The 13,352-nt window shown below is 40.8% G+C and overlaps 2 protein-coding genes across 2 annotated transcripts in view; one reads left to right on the top strand and one right to left on the bottom strand.

Moving 5' to 3' along the window:
- Positions 1-185: 185 nt before the first annotated feature.
- Positions 186-5,994, bottom strand: LOC108443158 (translational activator of cytochrome c oxidase 1). Its single transcript, XM_017723611.2, has 6 exons — positions 5,910-5,994; positions 5,372-5,612; positions 4,064-4,170; positions 2,353-2,486; positions 1,689-1,851; positions 186-641 (listed from the first exon to the last, which is right to left on the bottom strand). The coding sequence occupies exons 2-6, from the start codon at positions 5,607-5,609 to the stop codon at positions 432-434; spliced, it is 852 nt and encodes a 283-aa protein (XP_017579100.1). The 5' UTR covers positions 5,610-5,612; positions 5,910-5,994; the 3' UTR covers positions 186-431.
- A 3,978-nt stretch (positions 5,995-9,972) lies between these two features.
- pth3r (parathyroid hormone 3 receptor) overlaps positions 9,973-13,352 on the top strand; it is a 29,909-nt gene continuing 26,529 nt past the window's right edge. Inside the window, exon 1 of the mRNA XM_017723618.2 lies at positions 9,973-10,455. Coding sequence (XP_017579107.1) covers positions 10,393-10,455 — 63 coding nt within the window. The 5' untranslated portion in view covers positions 9,973-10,392. The remainder of the gene's footprint in view (positions 10,456-13,352) is intronic.

Raw genomic sequence — 13,352 nt, 5'->3', positions numbered from 1 at the left:
TAGGCATGCTTTTTTGTGGGCTATAAGTTTCCATTACTTAGCCTCGTACCTCCAGTGCAACACTGAAAAGGCACCAAATGCGTCTTGTCACATCAATTAAGGGAGGAGACTAAATTTTAAATTTTGCTGAAAAACCAGTTTGATGTTAACGTGAACCAGATTATGTACACTGTCAGAAATGAAGATCTGATCATAAATACTGCTTTATTTTGAACTTGGAATTTGCACAAATACACAATCAGGCTTTAACCTGCAACACCATAGTATGTCATAAAAGCTTGAGGAAATCACTGAGAAGTCAGTCAGCACAAAGTTTCTGGTGCGCTGAGGTCCATTTCCTGCCCACCGAGCTTCAGCTGTGGCTCACATAGCCTCCAGTATTAGTCATATCTACATCATCGATGCATTCTTCACGTTTTGTTCCTTAGGTTTCACTCCAGGGCCTGAATGTTGTCCCAAACTCTGACCACATCTGGGTAATCGTTGAGAGCCTCCAGCAGGACAGCACTTGCCTCTAGCTGGAGCTGCAGTAGAGGAGTGGGGCTGTTGGAGATGTACTCCATCCCAGTGGAGAGTGTGTGCACCCCAAGAGCCTCCAGTGCTGTCCGCACCACCTTCATGGAGCTCATGTCACAGATGAACTGAGGAGGAGAGAAGGGTAGATGGAAAATATTTAAGAATGCTTTAAAATGCTTCCAAAATGTCTTCATCATTAAGTGGGTAAGATGTAAACATTCAGTCATTCAGAGCGGTTTGATGCGAAATGCGCTGTTCTTCTAGAGAAGTCAGTGGTGATAGGAGTGAGATGTTTAATGCTTAGCTCACAGAAAGCAATTAACCAAAATAGTTACAAGCAGGCTTCCTGGTACTTGATTCATTGAGTGTACACTTAATAATCTGATCATAATCGGATTTCTGCAGTTATCGGATTATGAAACGGTCGCGTAAACAGCACACTCTGATTTCTTAGATCGGAGTAAGGTCTACAAATCTGATGAAGAAATCTGATAAAGAGGCTGGATTTTAGCTCAGTAATCAGATGTCTCAGTGCTGTGAACTCTCACTCTGATTTCTTTCAGATTTCCAGGTCTGAGCATGTGCAAAAACACACAGCGGTACTGGAAATAAGCACAATAAATGCAGCGTCGCTGTGAGACGCAGCAAAACACTGAGCGATGGTGAAACCAAATACATGATGAAACAAAGATTTAAATAAATATTCTTTGACTTCTAAATGATGTATGTTCATGTTTTTCAGGTAAAGTGGCACAGTGTTTTTAAAAAAAGCCACAGTTTGAAGTTTATGTCACTTTTATGTCACGCTGTCTTCTGAGTTGATCGGCTAAAGCAGAAATCTAATTAATGTCTGACTCATGTAGACCCAGAATTTCCCAATTATCTGATTACTGAAGTGTATGAAATGGCATTGATTGGTTTACTGACAAAATCTGATTTTATGCGGTTATCGGATTATTAAGTGCATGTAAACGCACTCACTGCTTTTATAGTAGTTTTTGGCCTAAAACTTATTTTTTGAACTCCACTCATGGCACAAAAGTTCATGCAGGGTGCTGCAATGCAAAATATATAAAAAAATGTATTTATTTATTTATTTTAAATCTACGACCATTTTCACCAACATCAACATTACATTTCCTCTATACTAAACACTTTCAGAGTGTGCAGACCTGTAGAATAGGCTTTGCTTCCTCATCCTCAGTCTCCTGTACATCTTCAGCCCCTGACTCTATGGCCAGCTCCAGTGCTCTCTCGGTGGAGATGCCATCTCTGTCCGCCACCACAACACCTTTCCTGTCAAAATTATGGCGTGCACCATCACACAGCACCCCCCTGTGGACAAACAGAGGCATTACAGGACGCTGGCTTAACGCACACAAATGAATGTCTTGTAGTGTTCCTAGCTAAAAGGAACGGAAACTAAATCTTTATTTGTAAATAATGAAATTTAATATGCATACTGTCCTCATGGTCCAAGGAGAATGGACGATGATCAACATATTAGCTTCAGGCATAAATGTCCATTCACCAGCACATAAAAGTGGTGATGAATGGAACCGGGGTCACAATGTCTACAATACAAATAGAGCCTCACAGAAAGCTCTGAATCCATACGCTGACATTTGGCAAACTCAGGATTTGTGAATAATATTTTGGCCCTCTTTGGAGAAAGGAGAGAGACCCTGCTGCTTTACTGAATATAATGTAGCATTTCGAAATCAATGCAATTCAAATAATGCATTTTTACACCCCTGTTGCAAAAACATCTGACTTTCTGAACTGATTGGTGGCTAAATCATCAGTGCCTTATCCAGTCTCTACGTACACACTGACCCGTTTTTCGTCAGGATGTGTTTGATCTCGTTGTGCGACCGTGTGTTGTTGTCCGTCAGAACCTCAATGAGCAGCCAGCATCCGCCAGGTCCTCGTGCCTCATACAGACACTGCGCAGCAGCCTTTGACTTCTCCTGTAAAGGACCGAGACCAGGGGTGAGCACAGAGGACTACAGACTGAACCGTCATTCACAGCCATTCAAAACACCTTTAAATTAAAAGCTTTTCAGCAAAAAGCACTGACTTCATGCCTGTGAGAGAACGTTACAATTCATCTGCACTGCAGTGCTGCTCTAGGACCAAATCCAATATTGGATGACGTGTTTATTGTACTCTGTAAGAGCTGAATGTTAAGCCATGCCGGATTATGGTGCAAAAATATCTGCACATCTGAATATCTTTATTCATTTTACTGCATTTGTAACCCCCTTTTTGTAAAGCTATTACATGTGGATGACATTGTGTTAATGTATATGCATATACAGAGTTGCATGCAAAAGTTTGGGTACCCCTGACAAATTATGTATTGCAGTGAAAATAAGTGAACATCTACAGAAAACACACGTCTGCACAGTTAAATACACAATTACTGTTTGCAGAATTTAACGTAGTAAGAAAAAAATGAAACATACAATGTAGCCTGTGCAGATGTTATGGCACGTTTTACATTTTACTTTTTTTTCTCCAATATTTTAAACTCAGCAAATGCACAGAAATTGTGCCCTAAAATTAGAATATTCATATCAGTACATCCCCAATGAAAAATATTCAAAACATCAAAGCCAAGTACACCCTAGGCTACGTTTACATTACCAGGCTGAAGTGGCACAAATCAGATTTTTTGTCCTAATGTGACTCAGATCTGGTGTTTTCGGGGCTGTGTGGACACAAATCTGACTTTTTCAAACCCGACCTGAGCCACTTTTATATGTGGTCCTAGATTGGATAAGTATCCGATTCGTGGCCACGCGACTTTAATGTGATGCTCAGATCGGAATTCACGTGCTTTGTTTCCACTGTGCGTGACCATCATTCAGCGTTTCCATGGCAACAGTGCCGAACAGACGTTAAAGCCTGTAAACGGTGGAAAAGCAGCACATCTCACCTTTTTCTCCTTTGTGTGGCTCTAATAATGAAGCTGAGAGCTGATCAGAGTTAATGATCTTCTCAGCGGAGCTCGTTCTGCTCGTTAGTTTGTGCTGATGATGCAGTGATTCTGTCACTTGACGTTACTGAGTAGGATGAGCTCATGAGGGTCATTTCAGGACACCGGTTCATCACATTAATGATGGATTTGAATCATTTACCTGTGAACCATCCTGTCCGAGAGATTGGATTTGAGCAAAAAAATTGGATTTGAGCAACGAGGCTTGTAATGTGAATGTAGCTTTAGCAAAAATGGTTCTTTCACATAGAAAAATAGTAGAGCCCCATTTTTGGTGCTATACAGAACCATTTTAAATAGCGTTCTTTCATGAATCATAACAAACTGGGTTTATATACAGAACTGCTGCTTTTACTAATGAACCCCTGAAGAACCATTTTTTATATGTGCACTATGACACGGCTGCCAAATGCAAATTCAGAATTAGGTTTCCTTTAAAGAGCCGCTCAGCAGGCATTAGATGTTATCAAAGGCTCATTCATTTTTTTTTTATTGACTGACTGTTTGATTTATTGCACCAGTATGAACAAACGTGTTAATCCTTACCGCTCCTTTGATGGCGGCCTCTATGGTGGATTTGGGTAGATTTTTGCTTCTGCACTGCTCTATAAGCTGTGCGAGTGTGATGTTAAACTCTGGGTTGGATCCTCCCTCTAAACAAACAACACAAACTGTATGAGTGATCAGACAGACAGAGAGACAGACAGTGCACTGGCGCTGACATACAGACAGCATTTCAGACTTATTCACAACTAGACACATTTACAACAGCCACAATTCTAGTACTCTTAAAGGGACAGTCAAAGTTTAAACCACAAAAAACTACTTTTCCCTACTTTCAGGTAGAGGTGGGTGATATGGCAAGAGTATAATATATAATATTGCGATACTTGCAGGTATTTTCACGATAGACAACATGTCACAATATTTATTTCTTCAGACATCTGATCTGCTGGAACCCGAGAAAAAAAGGTCCAGAAGTGCTACACTTTAAAAATACTATGAAAAAACAAACCCAGTGATTTTTATTCAACATCTGGCACAAAATCCAGTTAAACGTGACTAATTTTGCACAGCTTTCTACAAGCACTGATGATATCCACAGTGTGTTCAGAAAATATGGGCAATATTACAATATACACCCCCAGCAGCTCTGCTGTGTCTGATCCACTCATACCAGCGCAACATACACTAACACCACCACCACCACCATCAGTGTTACTGCAGTGCTGAGAATGATCCACCACACAAATAGTATCTGCTCTGTGAGGGTCAGTGGGCGTGATCACTGAAGAACTGGGTGAAAGGGGGTAACAAAGTATCAGAGAAACAGATGGACTACAGTCTGTAACTGTAGAACTACAAAGTGCACCTATACAGTAAGTGGAGCTGATAAAGTGGACAGTGAGCATAGAAACAAGGAGGCGCTCATGATGTCATGCCTGACCGGTGCGTATCGTCCATATATACGTCATAAGAATTGCACCCGGTATCTTATTATAAGGTGGAAATAACTGTATCTGATGGAATACAGCGATAGGGTTTATATAACTGTATATAATTCTGTTCCTCATTAGGTCCTGGGGTGTGGGGGACGGTGCGGTGTGGGGTATCTGGGGGCTGCATCTTCATTTTACTGATTTATTTATTTATTTTTCAGATTTTTTTTTTTTTGCATCAATCAATTTTGCCTTTCGAGAGGAATTCCACCAGTTTTCCATCATTTCTATATGATTCAATCAGACGAAAACAAAGTCATTGCCACTGTCAAAGTCCTGACAGCTCAATCCTGAGACTGGGCAGAAATTTGGGAAAATGGATGGAGTTCCCCTTCACGTGACAGACGCGGTTCACCTTTCACGGCCACCCTGATCAGCATCGTGTACTTGGCGATGAGTCGCGCGCGGGCCGCATCCTTGGGGATTTTGATGTCTTTCACTTTGGACCACTTGTTGTGACCCGCGCACCGCGGCGGGCACGCATGGAGCGCGCGGAACTGCGGGAGGCGGCGCGCGCCCGGCCAAGGAACCTCCCGCGTCAGCTTTCGCGCGCACCCGGACAGGAACGCGCGTAACACCGCTCCCGTCGACATGCCCTTGAGTGGAAACAGAAACGTTGACCAGTAAATCATAACATCACGATAAAAGACGGATTTTAAAAGCTACACGAGTTTGGCTTAAAGTGCCGTGTTAACAGGAGGCGGGGGTTGGCTTCCTGTTCGACTTTCCCCGTTCCACTTTAAACGACTCGGCAGCTGGGCATTTAAGGTGGAACGGGAAAACGCGACTAAGGAGTGACCACAGCTTCGTGCTGTATTTCTCGTCCTTTTGCAGTCTTACAGATACGGAATCACATTTTCTGCCGCGTTATTAAAACGTGCGGCGTTACTTACAGAGTCCTGCCCCGCATTTAGAGCTGAAGAGCTAAACCAGCCCGAGCCCTCCGCCCGGAGACAACCACAGAACAGCCCCAACGACCCAGCGTCAAAATAAAAGTCAAAAATATAACCGTTCCCTAATTTTTAAAATCATTTCTTTAAAATAAACTTCATGTTTATGTAAATGGCGTATTATTATTATTGTTGTTGTTGTTGTTGTAGTTGCTATTATTATTATTATTATTATACTGCATATAAAACAAAAACTTTGTAATAGGTTTGTTAATATCTCACTTTTCTTAGCTTAGTTTAAATGCTTGTCAAAGAAAATGAGAGTTATATGTTCTACAGTGACTGAGTGGAATATGTTATTAATGTAACACTGTTGTAATTCTATGCTGTTATCCTCTCTGTCCTGTGATGGACTGGTTCAGGGTGTTTCCTGCCTTCTGCCCAATGACTGCTAGGATAAGCTCCAGCACCCTCCACGGCCCAGGAGGATAAGCATCTTAGACAAGGTGTGTGTGTGCGTGTGTGTGTGCGTGTGTAAGTGTGTTATTATCCTCTGCCACCCCAGTAAAATTCACTAGATCTTTTACCTGGCCCACCGCTTTGTGAAGGTTCTGATTATATGATCTTTTAATGCCTGGATGATTTCAGTTTTTCTGTTTTGTACTCCTGTTTTGTGTCTCTATTGATTCCATTGTCTTTTGGCTACTTCTTTCTTTTCCTAAGCCCGACGCGTGCTCTTTTCTTCCACACCATTTAGCTATAGTCAAATGCATATTTCCATGCGCCACCAAGACCAAGAAACAGATATACCCACATGCCACTTCACACATTTTGCAGCCCCTATTATTTATGAATAAAGCCGTTTCATTCAAAACAACACGCTGCACATCCAAGTACCGAGCAAATATGCTGAGTTACTGAACTACAGCAGCTTTGTGAACTTGTAGGCCAACCACACTGTGCACTGAAACTGAAACCAGGCAGTGTCACAGGTAGGACTATATGGTCTTTCTACAACCTATTTTACAAAGACAACTTAAAAAAATGACGGTATTAATGTTTATACCTCACAATTCTATCCAGTCAAACAGAGTAAACTCAGTGTATATGGTTTTTGGTAGCAAACGCAGACCTTTTCTCCTCCATTTATGGAAAGAATATTCCAAATGCATTGTTTAATATGTGAAAACTGCCAAAAATGTTTGTTAGATATATTTTTAAAATGTATTTATTTGTATTTATTATATTTTTTTAATTGTATGTAGTTTCAACAAAGGTTACAGAACTAAGCGGTACTGACTTCTGTGATCTGCATTGTACAGGGTGAGTCAAAAGTCACAGGACACCGTTTTATTTTATTTTTTATGCTGTCACAAGCCTCCACGATGCGGTGCTGAAGGTGGTGTTTGTTGCGGATTTTCTCAGCATACACAATTTGTTTGAGATGACCCCAGAGATTAAAGTCGATAATATAAATAAATAAATAAATAAAAAAACCTGTCCTGTGACTTTTGACTCAACCTGTACATTACATGAATCCTTGATCAAGATATCAAATCATAACTGCATTTAACTGCAGAGTATCAATACCTTCAACCTTTGCTTTTGCCATAGTAAAGATTCATTTGCTAACATTTAAAGTGGAAATGCTGGAAAACATTAATTTCTTAAGGTATCAGACAGTGAAGTGCATTAGACAGGCTACTTTCATACATTTTCCCATGTATTTGATAAACACACTTACATACATATAATTTTCTATGGTACATTTCAATGAGTAATATTTCCATACATTTGAAAACAAATGTATTTTAAAATTTATTTGCCATATTAATATGGCAGTATATTCTGAAACACATTTCAGTGATTGGGGTGTATTTTGGCATAGACTGCAATGTATTTGACATGTATTTCAAATACACAATTATATGTCCAAATACATGTTTTTTTCCATGTGGGTAGCTAACCTGTGTCCACTCATATTGGGGAAGTGGCTGTGATTGTGTGTGTTTAAAAATGGGACAAAATCACAGTGTGTGCCTGATGGGAATCTGCCCGTTTAATGTGTCCAACAATTTTGTGTTTGAAAACCAGGGAGTCAGTAACACCTCTGTCCCCCTCTTCAGTATCCATAATTGGAAAGAACCACGGAGGACCAGATCTCCCACCATCAAGGAGGATGGACCCTCTGGCTCCTATTAATAGTGACCAGATATTTGGTTGGAGGTCTGCTCTCAGCACAGTGGTGACACTGTCATGGTCGTGTGTGTGTGTGTGTGTGTAGTGCTGGTACAAGTGTATCAGAAACAGCTGTGGTTGCTGGAATTTTTAAAAGCTGTAGTGTCACCGCTGTGCCGAGAAATTGAGGACCACCCAATATGATCAATATTTGATCAGTGGTGGTCCTATGATGATCCTTTCCCACTAATTTTCCATTAATCCTTGTAAACCTACACCAATATGGTTGGTGTTTCTGATTAAATGAAAACCTGCTGAAAAAACAAGCACAGAGCAGCCTGAATGGTCTAAGCTGGTTTATGCTGGTCTGTTGCTGGTTTAGCTGGCAGTGGTGGACAGTAACTAAGTAAATGTAATTGGTTTCTGTACTTAAGTATTTTTTTGTGTATCTGTACTGTTTTTTCCATTCTGGGCGACTTTTTACTTTCACTCCACTACATTTCAAAGTCTAATATCTGACTTTTTCCTCCACTACATTTTGAGAAATCTGTCGTTCCTTTTGGTTTCTGTGTGTATAAAAACGTAACATGTCAAAACGAAAGAAGCACAAAGCAAGAACACCAATCGGGACACAGCGGTCACTTTGTTTTGAGCTTGTTTTGACCTGTTGGTCATACCGACCCAGTGCAGCACACGGTTCAACGTCAGCACAGCAGCGTAAAATTTTGGGAGAGTCTATTCAACATAAATGATGAACTAACCTAACTTTGTGTAAATAGAGCACAATATAGAAATATGTCCACATATGCAGTCGAGACTGACGCAGCTTTTTACTGAATTTCTACAAACACCATTTCATTTTATAGTAAATTAGTTTGGGCTGGTTTATGTTTATGAGCAGAGACCTACAGATCAACATAGTAAAGGAGCTCATCTGTGATCCTGAGTTTAAAGCCAGTTTTTATTCAACTTAAACTTGGAACTAAGTTGTAAATAAATCTGAAACTGAAACTTTGCTTGTGTGTAAAAAGTGATTTCAGAGCCACTCGGTTCTCCCTGATGGAAACTGTTTACCTTCAGTGTTTTGTGCTTATGATCATTTTAATAGACGTCAGCGTCACTAATTAATGACGTTCTATTAAAAGACTGGTTCACCAAGAGAGACGCTGGAGGACTTTCACCTGAAATGAGTTCATGAAGCGAGTCTTGTTACAAAAATGATAACAGGACATCAGAGCCATAATTAATCTTTTAGTACTTTTACTTTTGATACTTAAGTACATTTGAAGGCAAATACTTTTGTACCTTTACTCAAGTGGAGATCTAAAGGGAGGAACTTCTACTTTTACTGGAGTAATATTTTACCTTGGGTGTCTCTACTTTAACTCAAGTACATGGTTTGTGTACTTCGTCCACCACTGTTAGCTAGTGTTGTCTTGCTGGTTGACCAGCAGACCAGCATCCAGAACACAACATATGCTGTTTTTTCTAATAGTGCAAATTTGTTACTGAGTGGATGAACTGAATAAATTGTCTATTCAGTGTATATTGAACCAGGATAGTCACTGTGAACCCGTTTCTTACTGATTATGCAGCATATCATATTTTTTTTACCTGGTCTTTTTAACTTTTTAACTTTTAAAGCATTTACATTTTTCAATCATGCAATCTTCCTGTTATTAATTGCTAATAGCTACTTGTCATGCCAGCAAAATACCTTGAATTCAGCTGAATTAAACTAAGCAGTGGAAAGTGAGAGAACCGCCTTTGTCAGACAATGAGGAGTTAACTAGAGGCAGAGGGTCCACCCTCTTGTGGGTGTGAGATTCATCCCCCTCTCTAGACTGAACAGTCCAACCACACACACACTCGTCGTCCAACAGAAACACTCACATTGCAAAGAGGACCCCCGCACTGAGACCTTTCCTCCGCTACAGAAGAAGACTGATTATGAGATGATTATGAGTTATGGATAAATATCATATATGCTGCTTTCAGAGCACCAGGAGAAGAACTTTCTTCACCACTCATGTGTTAATGGAGCAATGAATGCATTCGGCCCCACTTAAACCAAGACTGGGCAAAACCAGTTGATGAAGGTACTTCAATTCAGATTGTGGATACTAGAAAAAGTATCAGCAGATACAAAGCTGGACAGCGATGGCTTCACAACAGCTAAGCACCTCTCAGTGGTTTGAGGAAACCACAACAGTGTCCTGGATGAAGGCGTAGAGCTTTGACCGAGGCTTAGTGGATGTCCAGGGAGAACTACAGTGTTGGTGAGAGCTGAAGGACTGTGGTGTGAAGCATGGTGGCGGAGGCATTGTTGGCCTTCATATTTGGCAGTATATTGATGACCGTGAAGGCACTGGTGAGTCATTTTTATTTTGCAAATTGCTTTCTGCGCTTTTGATGTTAGATTGTTGTCATGCTGGTCAAGAATTCAACCACTTTTTACTTGAATCGTTTTTGTTTAATGACTACAAATTATATATGTTGAGATTTGATAAGGCATTCTGATCATGACTTTATTCTGGATATTCATTAATTAATTCTAACCGTTAATTCCAGATACTATACAGATTGTCCAGTTTAGTCATTACCAAAACCAACGTATTATGTGTTTTAGATGCTGGTATTTTGGTCAACCAGCATGACCATGCTAGTTGACCAGGTAAACCAGCATCAGAAACAGAGAACATCATCAAATGCACCATGTTTTGACTAAAATACCAGTTTGTTTGTGTTTGTGCTGTTACCAGACAAAATACTTTAGCACCAAACTCCAGCCTTGGGCTCCACAAGTCTAACAAAACTGGTTAAGTTGCTACAAGTGGCCAATTCCTGGGAGGCAGATTACAGTTTAATGCTGAGTTAATGCTGGAAAGTGGACCCTGATCTGTGTGTAAAGCGCAAAGCAAAGGCAAACAAATAGTCACCTAAAAAAATCAGGGCAGCATGCAATAGTTAATCAAACATGCATTGAATGTGGTAATTTTTCCTGAGCTGTGAAAGAAAACTAGTTGAATTATCAGGATATTATATTTAAAACAGAAAAATAAACACATAAAAATACCTGACAATTGACGTACTTGGCAACAGTAGATTACAAACAAGTGTGTTTCCACAAGTGTGTAATGAAAGCATGTTTTGGTGAAATATTACATTAATGAATTAATGTGAATTGTCGTCTGGTCTTCAGTAAGTGAGGAAAACTCTTACCCATAATGGCAGTAAGTTTATTTGTAAAGGATGGGTTCCCTTTCTAGAGTCTTGTCGTTCTTCCTCATGGGTTTCTCCTTTGAGCACTGGTTCCTGTCAATGGTTTGTCTTCATGCTCTTAGAGAGTTACTCCCTTTGGGTCTTGGTTCCTCTTAGCAGTTCTTCCTCATGTTCTTAGAGTTACTCCCTTTTACTCTTGGTTCCTTTCAGTGGTTGTTCCTCAGGTTCTTAGAGAGTTACTCGCTTTGAGTCTTGGTTCCTCTCAGCAGTTCTTCCTCGTGTTCTTAGAGAGTTACTCCTTTTGAGTCTTGGTTCCTCTCAGTGGATCTTCATCATGCTCTTAGAGAGTTACTCCCTTTGAGTCTTTGGTTCCTCTCAATGGTTGTTCCTCATGTTCTTAGAGATTGCTTCCTTTGAGTCTTGGTTTCTCTCAGTGGTTCTTCCTTATGTTCTTAGAGATCAGCACCCTTTGAGACTTGGTTTCTTTCAGTGGTTGTTGTTCATGTTCTTAGAGAGTTACTCCTTTTGAGTCTTGGTTCCTCTCAGTGGTTGTTCCTCATGTTCTTAGAGAGTTACTCCCTTTGAGCCGTGGTTCCTTTCAGTGGTTCTTCCTCATGTTCTTAGAGAGTTACTCCTTTTGAGTCTTGGTTCCTCTCAGCAGTTCTTCCTCATGTTCTTAGAGAGTTATCCCCCTTGAGTCTTGGTTTCTCTCAGTGGTTCTTCCTTATGTTCTTAGAGATCTGTACCCTTTGAGACTTGGTTTCTTTCAGTGGTTGTTGCTCATGTTCTTAGAGAGTTACTCCTTTTGAGTCTTGGTTCCTCTCAGTGGTTGTTCCTCATGCTCTTAGAGAGTTCTTCCCTTTGAGTCATGGTTCCGCCCAGTGGTTCTTCCTCATGTTTTTAGAGAGTTACTCCTTTTGACACTTGGTTTCTTTCAGTGGTTGTTGCTCATGTTCTTAGAGAGTTACTCCCTTTGAGTCTTTGGTTCCTCTCAATGGTTGTTCCTCATGTTCTTAGAGAGTTACCACCCTTGAGTCTTGATTCCGCTCAGTGGTTCTTCCTCATGTTCTTAGAGAGTCACCCCCCTTGAGTCTTGGTATCTCTCAGTGGTTCTTCCTTATGTTCTTAGAGATCTGCACCCTTTGAGTCTTGGTTCCTCAGTGGTTGTTCCTCATGTTATTAGAGAGTTACTCCTTTTGAGTCTTGGTTCCTCTCAGTGGTTGTTCCTCATGCTCTTAGAGAGTTGGTCCCTTTGAGTCATGGTTCCTCTCAGCAGTTCTTCCTCATGTTCTTAGAGAGTTACCACCCTTGCGTCTTGGTTCCTCTCAGTGGTTGTTCCTCCTGTTCTTAGAGAGTTACTCCTTTTGAGTCTTGGTTCCTCTCAGTGGTTGTTCCTCATGTTCTTAGAGAGTTCTTCCCTTTGAGTCATGGTTCCGCCCAGTGGTTCTTCCTCATGTTTTTAGAGAGTTACTCCTTTTGACACTTGGTTTCTTTCAGTGGTTGTTGCTCATGTTCTTAGAGAGTTACTCCCTTTGAGTCTTTGGTTCCTCTCAATGGTTGTTCCTCATGTTCTTAGAGAGTTACCACCCTTGAGTCTTGATTCCGCTCAGTGGTTCTTCCTCATGTTCTTAGAGAGTCACCCCCCTTGAGTCTTGGTATCTCTCAGTGGTTCTTCCTTATGTTCTTAGAGATCTGCACCCTTTGAGTCTTGGTTCCTCAGTGGTTGTTCCTCATGTTATTAGAGAGTTACTCCTTTTGAGTCTTGGTTCCTCTCAGTGGTTGTTCCTCATGCTCTTAGAGAGTTACCACCCTTGCGTCTTGGTTCCTCTCAGTGGTTGTTCCTCCTGTTCTTAGAGAGTTACTCCTTTTGAGTCTTGGTTCCTCTCAGTGGTTGTTCCTCATGTTCTTAGAGAGTTACTCCCTTTGAGTCTTTGGTTCCTCTCAGTGGTTCTTCCTCATGTTCTTAGAGAGTTACTCCTTTTGAGTCTTGGTTCCTCTCAGTGGTTCTTCCTCATGCTCTTAGAGAGTTGGTCCCTTCGAGTCATG

The sequence above is a fragment of the Pygocentrus nattereri genome, chromosome 13 (genome assembly GCF_015220715.1).
Source record: "Pygocentrus nattereri isolate fPygNat1 chromosome 13, fPygNat1.pri, whole genome shotgun sequence".
NCBI classification, from domain to species: Eukaryota; Metazoa; Chordata; class Actinopteri; order Characiformes; family Serrasalmidae; genus Pygocentrus; species Pygocentrus nattereri.
The sequence above is the reverse complement of the archived record's forward strand: the minus strand, read 5'-3'. Positions and strand labels throughout refer to the sequence as shown.

Coding starts and splice junctions, on each gene's coding strand:
- LOC108443158 (XM_017723611.2), bottom strand. CDS start 5,609: ATGTCGACGGGAGCGGTGTTACGCGCGTTCCTGTCCGGGTGCGCGCGA. Junction 4,171..5,371: donor GATCAGGGTGGCCGTGAAAG/GTGAACCGCGTC, acceptor TTGTTTGTTTAG/AGGGAGGATCCAACCCAGAG. Junction 642..1,688: donor AAGCAAAGCCTATTCTACAG/GTCTGCACACTC, acceptor TCTCCTCCTCAG/TTCATCTGTGACATGAGCTC.